Source organism: Microcaecilia unicolor, chromosome 8 (genome assembly GCF_901765095.1).
Source record: "Microcaecilia unicolor chromosome 8, aMicUni1.1, whole genome shotgun sequence".
In the NCBI taxonomy this organism is placed as follows: Eukaryota; Metazoa; Chordata; class Amphibia; order Gymnophiona; family Siphonopidae; genus Microcaecilia; species Microcaecilia unicolor.
In genome coordinates this window covers 170,155,406-170,169,977 of record NC_044038.1, presented here as the reverse complement: position 1 = coordinate 170,169,977, position 14,572 = coordinate 170,155,406, and the positions used below count along the sequence as shown (strand labels likewise).

The window sequence follows — 14,572 nt, the reverse complement described above, 5'->3', positions numbered from 1 at the left end:
GGCGGTGATCATTTTGGTGTTGGTTCGCTTAGGGCTATTAGGTGATCAGGTTTGATGGTTGTGTTGTTGGGCTTTGTTCTTAGGATGGCTTCTGTGTGGTTTGGAGTGGCTTTGATGCTCTATGGTAGAGGTGAGTAGGTTGATTGGTTGAAAAGTGACTAGTTTACTCACAGTTAGATGTGCAGATATTTTCTCGTGGTTGTAGAGGTAGAGCTGTTTCAGTGTTTCGAGGGATGGTTATTGTGTCGGAAGGTCGGGTCGGTGTATGGTCCACTCCAGGCTTGTCCAGGTTTGTTGATCTGGAGTGGCGGCGCTGAGCTGCTGGTTGGGTAGAGTCTAGAGGACTCTTAAGAGACTTCCTTTGGTGAGTAGAGGTGGGTAGTTGGATCAGATCAATTGTCCAGAATGCTGTCTTTGATGCCCCCAGTTCGATTCTCGCCCTTGGATTCCTTAACGTTTTTAAGCCAGTAAATGAGGACGTAGGATTTCCTGCTGCAGGGGATTGGGATCAGACGGTGCTAGCTGCTGGCACTGCTAGAGTTTTCTATCCATCTTTTCTGGACGTGTCCACTAATGTGTTCCGGCTGTAATAGTATATGTGGAGCAGGACGGCGCTTCAGCCTGCTTTCCTTTCTGTTTCGGCTGCCTCTGTTCTCTCTGGGAGCTCGGAATTAAATCAGCGGTAGTAGGCTATTCCTGCCGGCAGTTGATGTGGGAGACACGGGCAGCGTTGATCATCCATGCGCTGCTCCGGGCCTTGCGGCCTACCTCGCACCTCTACGATCGCCGCCGACGTCTGCTCTCGAAGTGGCCTCCTGGCACTGCTCTGCTCTCCCATATTGTGCAGCTCAACGAGTGGCCGATCATTCGGCATTTCCGACTCCTCTTCCCCGTTCCACGCAGCCCCGGCGGGTGGTCTGCCGTACAGCGCTCCCAACGCTTCTCTTTCCCTGTTCCGTTTAGTGGACACCGGTGTCTAGAGGCGTGGCGCGAACAATTCTAGGTGGAAGTCCTCTCAGCGTTGGCCCCTCGGGGGAGGAACGTCCAGGGAGTCCGTGGCTGCTCGTATGTCGGCCCCAGGTGAGGTTCTCCTTCTGGTGGGTGTCGGGTAAGGACAGTGCAGCAGTGCAGCCACACGTCTGGTTGGGATCCACTGTCGGGCCTCTATTTCGGACCTCTCGCAAAGGGGCCCGTGAGTTGTTTTGTTCGGTCCCGACAGCTCCCGCATAGGAAGCCTGCGGGTGTCCTGTTCGACGGCCAGACGGTTGCACGGTGACGATTCTGGTCGCGGCCGTACCCCGATCAGGGTCACAGGAGCAGCGGCTCCGGCGACCTCTTGTCAGCGGCAATGAATATCCAGATCAAATTCAGCCTGAGGGGGGGTCAGAACTTTAAAAACTGCTGATTGTCGTTGGCTGAGTATCAGGCCTTCTGTTTATCATGGAAAAGTTACCTTGTTTATAGCAGGGTTTATAGAGCTAATTAATAATCTTATCACCAGCTAGCAGTCCAGTTTGGAAGCTGCACAGCTTCATAGGATGTCTGATCCGCATTCTTTTACCAGGGACTGCGTTGCATAGAGATGGCTCGTGGTCTTGGACTAAACTGAGTTTAATATGTTTTTGTATGTTATTTTAATTGGATTGTTTTTATTTTGTTTGCTTTTAATTTATGCCTTATATCTGATCTACAGTTGCTGCCCCTGAAGCAGCCTTTCATAGGCGAAAAGTGGCCATGTTGGGCTATTTTCTTGAAAAAAATTTAAGTTCACCTCATGCGATCTACTCTCTTTTTTTTCACATTACCAGAAATATAAACATTTAGTAGCACAGTAGAACAATCATATAACAGAAATATGATAAATGATACTCAGCATAGAAGAACATTCAAATAACAGATATGATACTATCGCTGTTCATACAATACAATGGAACATCTGCCAAGGGAGCAAGTGCAGTTGAGATATATAGACAACGACAAGATGCGTAATAGTGATCCAGCGTGTTATCAGAGTTAGAGGGCATAACTTTTTTAGTGTCTGATTGCATTTTTTTTAGTATTGGGACTCTCCATCGTTAGAGGAAACTGTTGCTTCTTTCTCCAACTTGGAACTTGATTGCATAGCGTTAAGTGTCTTTATCTTGTTGGAAAGCGAAAGTAGTGCATCTCTTGTCCTCAGTTCAGGAAGGTTATTACAGAGCTTGGCAGTAAGTTAGAAACCCCTAATGGATCTTTCAGTAAGTGTTGCTGCAGTGAGGAACCTGACTGACTCATCAGCGGGGCTTCTTGTTTATTGATTTTTTTTTTTTGTTGTTTTTAAGAAAAATGGATTTTTTCAAGCATTGTGTTGGCAGATCTCAGATATCCATTTCATCAACTTGCCTCAGGGATGGAAACATGCTGCTTTGGTTTTATGGTGGTTCCACTGCCGTTGTCCTGAGAGGGGCATAACTTTTACTTATTCATCCTGTCAGTAAAAAGAGGCAAAGGTTGTCAATTTCAGTCATATTGCAGGAAGGCTGAGTCCATTCTGTGAAGGCTGGTTCTCTCGGTTGATTGAATGCCAGAGAGGCTGTTTTCTCTTGGAATGGTTTGTGTTGAGGGCAGCTGGTGTATCTTCAGGTAGCAAAGGAGCCAGTGTTTTCACTACATTTAGCTATTGACACTTAGTATGTATTAACACAATGTTCAAGTGGGGGGGGGGGAGGACTTGTCCTTGATCAAACAATAGAGAAGGGCCATTTCTGTACTATGTCCTTGCCTGAACCTTGCTTGGGACCAATCAGAACCACCCACAGAGTCCAAAACATCCTGCAACTGTTGTACCAGCACCGTTTCGATAATCTTTGCTTCAAATAGAATATTAGAGATTGAGGGCGTCCTTTACTAATGCGCACTCATGTTTTTAGGGCACGCTAAAATTGTGGGCGTGTTAAACGTTAGAGACGCCCATAGGAATGCATTGGTGTCTCTAACGTTTAGCACACCCACAATTTTAGCTTTCGCCAAAAACATGAGCGTGCCTGAGCGATAACTACCTCCAATAGTAGGGGTCCAGTGACTGCTATTTCGACAGGGTTTTAATCCATGAATATTTCAGCTGCACCAGAAGAAAGTCTTCCTCCGAGCACACCCTTACAGTCCTACAAAACCAACCCAATAAATAGTCAAAGAGGCTTTTAACCAAAAAGAGGGAGCTAGGATCAAAAGGGCAGATTGTACCATTCAAAATATGAAGTACTGCTCATATGTCCTCCACCAAAACACCAGTAATTTTAGGCATCACTGGAGATGTGTCTGGATTCATAATATTGTATTGCCCATGAGCTGAATGAATGTACTCAGTAGAGCTGACAGCGTTGCGTAATTGGCAGACCTCTTCTCATTAAGGCCACTGGTGTGTCTGCTTTCCAAACTCGCCTCTAAAACTAGGGTATTCAGTAACAAGATGGTTGGGTCTGGTTTTAGTAAAGGATAGCTTATTTATCCTTTGCACCTCAAAATAATATAGCTTAGAACATTCTGGAATTTCATCCATTTTTGCTACTATTGTACTTTCAATAGCTTTCTGTTGCTGTTTTGGTATTATAATTCAGCAACCTGATATCTGGCTAAGTCACTGTTTTTAAGGAGCCAAGAAATGTGTGGCCTCAGGGCCAGATTTAAATTTGTGGCCAAAAAAAATATACCAAAAGCCACGAGTCAGTTTGTTGCTGCTTCAGAAAGAGAAAATTTTTCACAGAAGGCAGTATAAAATCAAAAATCTGTTTATATATTGTTTATGAGTCTGTTAACTTTCATTGCTTTTTTTTTTTTTTTTTTGCACAGAACAATCTGGAAAAAGGACAAAGAAAAAGAAAAGTGATCCTAAAAGGAAAAGGAAAGAGAGCAGAAAAGGCAGCCCTGAGAAGAACGAGCACGTGAAGGCAGGGAATGATTCTGTGCTGGGTCAGCTGGGTGAGTTCCCATTAATCCATGCTGGAAGGTTCTGGCCAGGAAAGTCTACTAAGCCTTTGCTCTTAAGTTTATAGACATTGTTTGATCTTTCTTTTATTGACAAAACAATTTTTGTTCTTTCTGGTTTTCTGTTCAGAGTCTCTCAAACCTGATTTTCAGTTTAAACTTAACCTGAACCCCAGGAGCGTAGCCAGACCTCGAGGTGAGAGGGGGCCAGAGCCCAAGGTGGGGGAGCACATTTTGGTCACCGCCCTGCTGCTGCCCCTCCCCGCCACCACTGACGGGGGTCCCCAACCCCGACCAGCTGAAGCACCACTGCCGCAAATACCTTGGCTGGCGGGGGTCCCCAACCCCCACCAGCTAAAGACTTTGTCCAGCGCTGGTCTCCAGTGCCACCCCATTGCCTGTCCTCTCTCTTCCTCTCATGTTCCTTTTAGTGAAACTGAGCATGCTCAATTTCACTAAAAGCGTGCCAGACGTGAGGAGAAGAGAGAGCAGGGCAGACAATGTGGCAGCGCCAATGCAGACCAGCACTGGACGAAGTCTTCAGCTAGCGAGGGCTGGGGACCCCTACCAGCCAACCAGGGCCCAGAGCAAAATTTTTTTTGGGGGGGGCCAGGCCCCCGTGGCCCCACCTAGCTAAGCCACTGCTGAACTCATTCCTAAAGCACAGTCCTACTTTAAGGACAGGAAGGGTCTTCCTGTGGAGGCAGTGCTTAAATCCCTAGTCAAGCAGAGGAGTGCGGGAGTCTTAGCCACAGCTCATTTGTGACACCAAGTAGCTGGGCTTAAGATGAAAATGTTCTGAGGTTTTGGAGAAGCCAAGGATTGCCTGTCCTGTGGCTGGGCTGGGTGGGGGAGGTCATAAAGGTGAAAACCTTGAATAGTTGCATGTGAAGGCTCTTGACTTCCAATTAAGCTAGAAACCCAAAAATCAGGAATAGATAGATAGATAGATAGATAGATAGATAGATAGATAGATAGATAGATAGATAGATAGATAGATAGATACAAAAAGCATAAGATGAATAGGGGAGTTGTAGGCAGCTTAGGGTCATCGTTCAGATCTGTTGGGTTTCTCCACAATACCACATTCCCTTCCCAAAGAAAGACTGTCAACAACCTTAACTCCAATGCCTCTCAGACTTCTTCCCTCAGTAGAAACTGATAAAAAAGGCCAAAAGAGAAGAGAAACTTGCCTCGGAGGCAAAAACTCATAGTAATAACTTTTTCAGTTATAACAGAAGCAGAAAGCCTGTGAGGGAATTTGTGGGATCCTTAGATCATCAAGGAGTAAAAGGGGCATGGAGGGAGGATAGGACCATAGCAGAGAGGCTGAATGAATTATTTGCCTTTATCTTTACCAAAGAAGTTGTAAAATACGTAGGGGAGTTAGTGGAATATAAACCATAGATTAGATTACAGTAGATTATGCAAATTTTCAGCCAGGTTTGTGTTCAGTTGTGAAACTCTGAAAATTTGTCCTACTATTTTTGCTTTCAAATTTGAACTAATTAATTAGATGAAGAGTGACCAGATTTCACTGTATAACTTTTAGCCCCGCCTCCTGACTGCCCAAATCCCACCCAAATTTAAAACATATAATTTTAGCCATATAGAAATTTATAAGGACAAAAGTCGAGTGTTCAGGATCCACTACTGACCGCATAACTGCTTTTGAATATTGATCTCTGTATTATGCTATACTGCTCATCCCCTGGATTCTGTATAGTGCACCTAGAGATCTCCACCAAAATTCAAGCATATTCTATAACAACTTGCATAACTTAATTGGTTTAACAAGCTAATCAGCATAGATAACAGCTCTTGACAAGGAATAATGAGCACTAATTGGCAATAATTAGAATTTACGCGCACAACTCACTAAGCGCATTCTGTAATGCAGTGCGCCTAACTTCTAACGTGTGCTGGCAAAAAGGGACATGGTTATGGGCGGGGAAATGGGCATTTCATGGGCATTCCAAAATTTACATACATAGTTATAGAACATGGTCCACTGTTATTTTACCTGTCTGGGGGGACAATCCTTTATCTTATTGAGTCACAGTTGTTGACCCTGTATTGTCCTCATCCACGAGGGGTGGGAGATGGGGGAGATTGTAAGCTCTTTGAGCAGGGACTGTCTTTCTTCTATGTTTGTACAGCGCTGCGTATGCCTTGTAGCGCTATAGAAATGCTAAATAGTAGTAGTAGTAGTAGTAGTAGGGGGGTTTGGGGTGGAATAATTCTTTTAGGTCCATTGTATAGGTTTGTGTCTTGTTCCATTTCACACTGACCTTACTTTTTTTCAAAAAGATAGAATTGTCATTTCAGTTCAGTTTATTGGACACTGTACCTAGTTTTTGTTTTTCTATTGGTTTACGTTAATGGATATATGAATCTGATTTCTCAATAAAATTCTTCTTCTAACTAAAAAGAAAAAAAGAACATGGCCCAGTGCACCTAAATCTATGCGCGGGGACTTGCACCACATTTTCCTTGGTACAAATGGATATGCATAGCTTTAGGCATTAGGATGCCAATTAAGCATATTCTATATATTGTGGGTGCTGCTTATAGAATACGCTTAGTCAGCACCTATTTCTGTGCCGATTTATTTTTAAGTGCCATATACAGAATCTCCCCCCATATGCCTTGATTGGTTTTGCTAACAGTAAGCGACATGTTCTTTTTCCTTTGTATTAGAATATATTTGAAACTATTATATTTTGCTCATTTTATTGTTGCAGCTGTATGTTTGTGATCTGAACAGAACTTGAGATTTTGCTTGTAATAGTGGAATAGAAAGTTTTAAAACTGAGTTAAATAAATCTCCAAATAGCATTCAAAGGATGGAATGAGCACTACAGCATTACAGACATTATGCATCATTAGGTCTAATGACTGTTGTGTTTGTCTTTTTTCAAATGCAGGGTTGTCCACACCTTTTCCAATAGACGGGACTTTCTTCAATAGTTGGTTGGCTCAGTCTGTTCAAATTACCGCTGAGAATATGACTATGAGCCAGTGGTCTTTGAATAATGGGCACCATGAAGACAATACTCCAGACCTTCTTTCCGAGGAGCTCTTACAAGATGAGGAGACGTTGTTGAGTTTCATGATGGATCATTCCCTGAAGTCTCCTTTCAACCAGACAGATACCACAAAGAGAGGCAAAAGCAAATCAAGAATGAACAATAAGAAAAGGCTGTCCCAAAGCAACATGGACACAGTCTGCCAACAGGAAGATTCAGATCAGTGGAATAATGTGAAATATTTGTCAGACCATACCATGAAACCTCTCAATCATGATTCCAGACATAAGACAGGGAAAGGAACAGTGAAACTCCCTGTGGACCGTAAAGGAAGCAGTGACGTTAAAAAGACAACTAGAAGAGAATCTGTGCCACCTCCTGTCTTGAAAACAAATAGCTCCCCTGCCTCTTTGGACTTGAGATGTTCTGGAAGCAATGAGGAGCCAGTGAGACATGCCCAGCCTGATCCCTCATCTCTAGTTAAAGTGCCTGACTCAGTGAGTAGTCCGAGAGCAGTAGTGAGATTTAAGTTACCAAAGGAGGGTAAAGTGAACAGGGAGTCATTGAGTCAGAAACCTGACACGACTGGCAGACCTCCACCGAGGGAAAGGTCCAAACTTGGCTTGCGTTTTGATGAGACTGAAAGCTACTTTTGCGATGCAGAAATGAGTGACTCCGAGCACGAGGGATCCACTGGTGAGAGGGTGAAGTTGAGCCCCTTAGAGTCATCAAATGAGGACATTGTCAGAATGAGCATTTTGGCTTCCTAATTCTCCAGATTCTACTGACATTTCAACGAGACTTAAAAAATCAGCTGCCATGTTCAATTTCTGCCTGTTCTCATAAGAGAGGTTTATTTTTTGTTCGTATAGTTAGACTGAGAACTATTATCTTTCTTCCTTGAGACTGTACACCTACAATAGCGTTTTGGAGTTTCACTGATCTAGTTTACTGTAGCCGTCTCTCCTGAGTTACGCGGTGTACCCAGATTCATGACTTGATGCCAACCTGCACAATGACGGACTTCTGTTCTTAGATATTCAAGAGGGTTGTGTAAGCAGGGTTGCCAACTGACAATGAGAAAAAAAGGCATATCCATAATATCATCTTGAACAACAGCGTCTGGGTTTCTGGTGCCATGGGATCAAGTTCTGCAAAGCTGCACTGCTTGGAATTTGGAGACTACGACTCAGTGTGTAAATGGGTGAATCTTTGCATAGTACCTCCAGTTGTGTAAAAAGTGGCAGTGGTGAAATGGATATCTGTTAAAAAAAATAATCAGTAAAGAATGATGAGTTGGCAATCCTGTGTGCAAGTAAGGGCATCACTTGTGAGGGATCTACTGCTTCCAGTATCCACTTTCATGCAGGGATGATAATTTTATGGGCATTATTAACAAAAAGAAAAGAAAATCCAAGTCATGAGTAATGACGTCGCATGCTTTGTGTGAAATGGACAAACTCTGGTAACACCACAGTGACTTGGCAGGTACAGCACTTATATGAAGAAAAGAGACAAGCAGAATACTAAGTAGGCAGAAATTTTAAAATATATATATTAGGAAAGCACAAAACGTGTATCTGAAGAAAGCACTTATGGGGTGAAGGGAGGCAACATTTGTTTCTCTTGAGTTCATTTTTTCCTCTTTCTAGTCTCATCAGTTTAGGACTCCTGTGAATTGTATGGGGCACCTTGAACATGGAGTCAGCACATCTTCAAAATAATATCTGTGGGACCGTTTTTAGCCAAACCAAAAGCTGTATGTACCATTGGATTTTAAAAAAAATGTGAACTGAAGCCTCCCAGTGGTATATAGCGATAGAGTTCAGAGATATCATCATTACATGAGCTGCATGCAGCTTTCCATGGGGACTGAAGAGTGAAGAGATAACACATTTGATTTTGTTGCATGGGTTTGAGAAGAGAGCAGGGAGTTATGGATTAGTTTGTGCAATAGCTTGGTCGCTGCGGGGAGGGGAATGGATGTCTTTCTTTACTTCCAGGATTTTTATCCTTTTTTTTTTCCACCTCCCCTGGCAAAGTAAAGAGCTTTTTGAAGGCATCTGCCTGCCCTGTGACTTTCACCAACTTAACTAGAAATGGAAACGCAGTAAAAAAAAACAAAAAACCCAGAGAATTCAAAAAAGTCCTTGAATTTTTCCAGTGTCTCGCTCAGGTTCATAGTTTAGGCTTCACCAAAACATTACGGCCAAAACAACAAAGAAAAGCCTTCCTTCAGAAACTGAAAAGTCAACCTTAAACATGTCTGGAAATGTAGCTAACTACCAGTGAAAAAGTTCTACCCACACCCAATGAGCATGTGCTTGTGTGGATGGACTTCAAAAATAAGATTCCCTAGACCAAAAAGAAGAGGGAAAATCCTTTTTAGGATGTTGTTCATGTTATTGGCTGAGGTTTCCCAGTGTTGGATGGGACCACGGGATTCGAAGCATTTTATACAGGTCATCTTAGGGCCCATGATACGAATTTGGCCTCAATTTAGAGAGCAGAAATTCCGCCTTTTGCCTTTGATAATGTTTTATTTTTATTACAAAATTCTATGCCTGAACTGGCAAATTTAGCTTTTTCTCGGGGAAAATTTTAGAAAATGGATGTATATTCATTCACTCTGCTGAATTGTTGGCAGAGGTGATCCACAGGAGTTGCTGGTACAGATCCTACAGTAATTAGGAACCAACTTTCTCTAGTAAGCCTTAAATGCTGTTTCAAAGTCCATACTACTGAGGAGTCGGGCACATCTTCATGTCTTGCACTTAATAAATGAAATCTTTAATTTTATTCTTGTTTTTATCCAGTTTTGGCTTTGAAAGGTCACAGTTGGGTTTCTTGACCTGTTCTATTGATGTGACCTTCTCTCTCCCCTCATCCCCTCCCCTTCTCAGCTCAGGGAACCAAATAATACCCAAACAGGAAAAAGGAATTCCCGCAAAATCATTTTTATACACATCTGGGACGTTTAACATAAGAACTGCCGGGACAAGAAAAAAAAATCAGATTAAAGCAATCAACTTTGCAGAATGTCCAATGAATCCGTTAAAATCATTTTGTGGATGCCAAAGAATATTTTGACAACAGGAGCAGCACAGACAAGAACCCGGAAATCATGTTTATCCGAGGAACAATCAGATGCTGTTCTTTAGAAATGAGGACTTAGGAGTCACCCATGCTGGGACGGACACACAAACACATATACACGTTGTACTAGAATTATTAGCTCCCATGCCTTCTGCAGAAGATGTTTATATCATTGGGATCATACCCAGAACTTTTTAAATTTTAATCTTTTCTGTATTCTTCTGAGTTCATCCGAGAAAAGAAATAGCTGGAGTCTGAATTAGCTCCAGTCTCAAGACACAACTTTTCAAGGGATCACGGCGAAAGGAGGAACAAATTGCACAGTTAACTCCCGACTCCTTGGAGAATGGAGAAAGCAGAACATGCAAAAGAATGTTCCCTCTTAATATAACACTTGCTACAGGTCGGTAGCAACGCAGGCAGAACAACTGTACTCCGTGTTGTAAACTAGTATAATCCAATGAGCTCAAATCTACAGTTAGCTCCTTAATTCTAAAGCTTGGTATGTTCTGATAATGTTAAATACAGTTACTAGGACTTTTGTTTATCTTTAACATGCTTGGTAGACTGTAGCTACGTTAACTAGAATAGGAGTCAGACAATACGCTGCTGCTACCTTTTAACGGATCTTGCTTCAGTGTGCTTCAGTTCAAGTATGGTTAAAAATATTTAAAAAAAAAATAAATTCCACAATCACTGTGCACAGCTTCATTGACCCTGCTTCAGCATTGCTAGCTCAAACAGTACAAAGAGTAAAAAGGCTATGGCTTCAGGAACAACCAAACCTTCTGGCACTGTAGATATATGTATATTATTTTCCCCTGTTTGTTTTACCGTGCCTGTGGCACTAGGATACACTCCATCAGGACCAGTACTCCAGAATGCAGACAATGGGAATGTTGTGAAATAAATGGAAGGAATATTCCTTTGAGCTGAGAATTATGTGTGGCTTTTTTGTTTGGGGTGTGATTGTGGAATCCACCACACAGATCTGTTATGGGCAGGAGCAAAGTTCATCAGATAGAGGATGGCTGGAAAGAATTCAATATTTGATCAAGGCACATTTAGGGTATTTCTATAAAGTACAGTAGAGTCTCGGTTATCCAACCTTCTGGATTAACCGACAGTCGGTAAACCAGTACTTTACCCGCTGCCTCCCTCCGTCCCATAAGGCCAAAAATATTATAATGCCTCTGTATCACTCCATGGTGTGACCTCACCTTGAGAATTGTGTTCATTTCTGGTCGTATCTTAAAATAGGTATAGTGGAATTAGAAAAAGGTTCAAAGAAGAGTGAACAAAATGATAGAGGGGATGGAACTGCTCCCATATGAGGAAAGGCTAAAGAGGTTAGGGCTCTTCTGCTTTGAAAAGAGATGGCTGAGGGGGATATGATTGAGGTCTACAAAACTCTCTTGGTGTGGAGCAGATGGAGGTGAATCAATTTTCGCTCATTCAAAAAAATACAAAGATTAGGGGACACTCAATGAAATTGAACGGGAATACTTTTAAAACAAATAGGAGGAAATATTTTTCACTCAAAGAATAGTTAAGCTCTGGAACTCATTGCCGGAGGATGTGGTAGTGGTGGATAGCGTATCTGGGTTCAAAAAAGGTTTGGACAAGTTCCTGAAGGAAAAGTCCATAGTCTTGTTTTTGAGATGGACATGGAGGAAGCCACTGCTTGCCTTGAGATTGGTAGATTGGTTTTCTGCCAGGTACTTGTGGCCTGAATTGGCCACTGCTGGAAGAAGGATACTTGACTAGATGGACCATTGGTCTGACCCAGTATGGCTATTCTGTGTTCTTATGTTCATGGTATCCCAGACAACCCCCCCCCCCCCCCCCACCCACAAAGTTTCTCCTCTCTTGCCCACCCACCCACACAGAAGCAGCCTTCCCACTCCTGGACTTCCCCTCACCTGCTTAATTGTAGCCCCCCCACCCCTCCCCAGGGTCTGGTTTAGAAGCCCTGGTGGTCCAGCAGTAAGGTTGGAGCAGGAGCAAAGTTTTGAAAGCAGAACCAGGATGGGTAGGATGATTGGAGATCAATCCTGCTCCAATCTGGACCACCAGGGTTTCTAAATTAATCTGGGGGGGGGGGGTTGAGCAGGTGAGTATGGAGGCACTTGAGAGGGAGTCTGGGAGTGGGGAAGCTGCTTCTGTTAGAGAGGATGAGCAGGGTAGGAGGCTACGCTTATTGTGGCAGGGGAGGGGGTAGAGGGATGTAGTGCAAATATTTTAGTATGGCCCTTTGATAAATGTGCAGCTGCCATAGTGGCCCATTATTAGTCATGAGTTTGACATACCTTGCTCTAGCTGTATCTCTTATAATATGGCTGAAGACCCTCTCCTTTACTCACCGTAGCTCAGTTTCACTAAAATGAGAGTGCAAGGCGCGACAGAGAAGAGCAGGATAGGCAATGTGGTGAGACCGCGAGACAAATGCTTCAGCTGGTGGGGGTTGGGGACCCATGCCAGCCAAACCAGGGGCCCCAGACCAATTTGGGGAGGCCCAGGCCCCCCGTGGCACCACGTAGCTATGCCACTGACATAGATCATGACTACGCAGGAGTCTGAATGTGCGTGTCTGTGGCTGTTTGTATGGTTTTCACTATTTTAAAAGCAAATTTGATGAAAAGAGGATAACTCTCAAAAGCTAGTCGAGGATACATTAAGGGGCTTTTTTTTTATACTAAAGTGTGGTAAAATCTGGGTTTAAGGTGTTTTAACGTGGGATTTTCCCTTGTACTAAGCCCAGATTTAACATGGAGCTTTTTTTTAAGGTCCTGCAGTAATATGCCATTAGCACACAGTACCTGCAAAAGATTAACGCGGAAACGCCTCTGTTATCTAGTTGGCATGTGCTATTCATAACGCACTAGCCAAATAACACAGGAATTCCCACTCTCTGCCCATGACATGCCCCCTCTGAAAAATATTTGTGAAAATCTGTAACACACAGGTTTGAATGTACAATCCAGCAACATACTGGAAAACACTTTAACCCCTTTCTGCGTTAGCCTGTTTGCATGCATTAACTTTGCTTTAAGGGCTTAATGCCTTTTAGTAAAAAGAACCCCTAAGTGAATCCAGTAAAACGGTATAACCTACAACATGGTTATTAATTCTTTTTATCACATATCCAAGTGGACTAACATGGCAGGTCACAATTCTCTGCTCAAAAGTGATTTCCCAGCATTTCCATGCCAGTAAAGCATACCTTGTTCCCACAATAAATTTTTTAGGTTAGTAAACTCTCGAATTCTGCTGCCTGAGTTTGGTTGTTCTTTGAGGAAAATCCTCTCCTTCTTCCACTCAAAACAGTACTCCTCTAAATCAGTTACAGGAAATTATATGAATGTCACAGGAGGGAAACCCTCCTGTCTTCTTTGTTTCAAAGAAAGTGATGTGCCATTTGTTAATATAAAAGAGAAATATTGAAAATATATTGAAAAGAGCAATTTTAAATTATTTTTGGCTTATGTTGCAATATTTATTTTCTTGTATTAGAAATTCCTTTGTAGAGAAAAAAAATGTATTTTTCATTAATGCGAAAATCCCCTATTTCTCCTTTTTGTACATTTTTCATGTTAGGCAATCCTCAAAGCAATATACCGTATCGGACTTGTTCAGTGTGAGAGTATAATGCATGCTGTGTGTGTTGCCTTGAACTTGCTGTGTCCACCATTGTTCTCACCTTGTTTAGAATCAGTGTATGCTTTAATACACATGGGGACCATGGTTCATTGCTTTGGAAAAAAAAAGATCTTTGCATTCCTTAGTGTGTTTGCAAATGCAGTCAATAAAGCAGTGTTTTATGTGTGCCTTTGTTTCTGAGCATTAATTAGCCAATCTGGCTTCAAATTGTATTTATTTATCTTTTTATTTAAAAAGAAAAATAGAAAAAAAACTCCTTTGAACTGTCTGTTTAAGACAGATCATTTTTCCTAATCCTGAACAGAATGAGATTGAGGTGTGCACTGTACATGATGAATAAAGGTCGTCCAAGGTCAACGAAGGTGTATTCTGATGAATAAAAATGTAAAAATGATGACAAGAAACTTTGGGGCCCTTTCACTAAAGGATTGCCATGTGGCAACCCTGAACTCCCGCCGACCCAATACAGGTGCTGGTGGTACTTTCACCCCCAGCATGCGCCATTTCCGTGGGGGTTATATATGTGTTATAAATACAACAAAATCTTTTCTAAAATCAATAAGCCGAGTTCTGGTAGGCTGCAAACATTTGTAGAAAATGTTTACCTCAACTTCTTTCACAATATACGTTGATGGTCTTTGCTTTTTATAAAGTCAACTAGAAAGGAGCATTTTTTAAGCTGGTTTATATTCAGCACCTTGATCTGGACAGCTCTTCTAATGGATGGACAAACAGACAGACGTCAACAGGAACACTTATAGGAAGCAATTCTATAACCGGATGCCTCCATTTAGGTAGTCTGAATAATGAGCTTATTCTATAAG

The 14,572-nt window shown here is 42.4% G+C and overlaps 1 protein-coding gene across 6 annotated transcripts in view; it reads left to right on the top strand.

Moving 5' to 3' along the window:
- The window catches only part of JADE2 (jade family PHD finger 2), a 159,850-nt gene extending 148,525 nt beyond the window's left edge, over positions 1-11,325 (top strand). For all 6 annotated transcript variants that reach the window (XM_030211683.1, XM_030211684.1, XM_030211681.1 and 3 more), the window contains exons 11-12: positions 3,829-3,957; positions 6,891-11,325. In XM_030211683.1, the coding sequence (XP_030067543.1) occupies positions 3,829-3,957; positions 6,891-7,762 (1,001 nt within the window). In that variant the 3' untranslated portion in view covers positions 7,763-11,325. The remainder of the gene's footprint in view (positions 1-3,828; positions 3,958-6,890) is intronic.
- Positions 11,326-14,572: the final 3,247 nt, after the last annotated feature.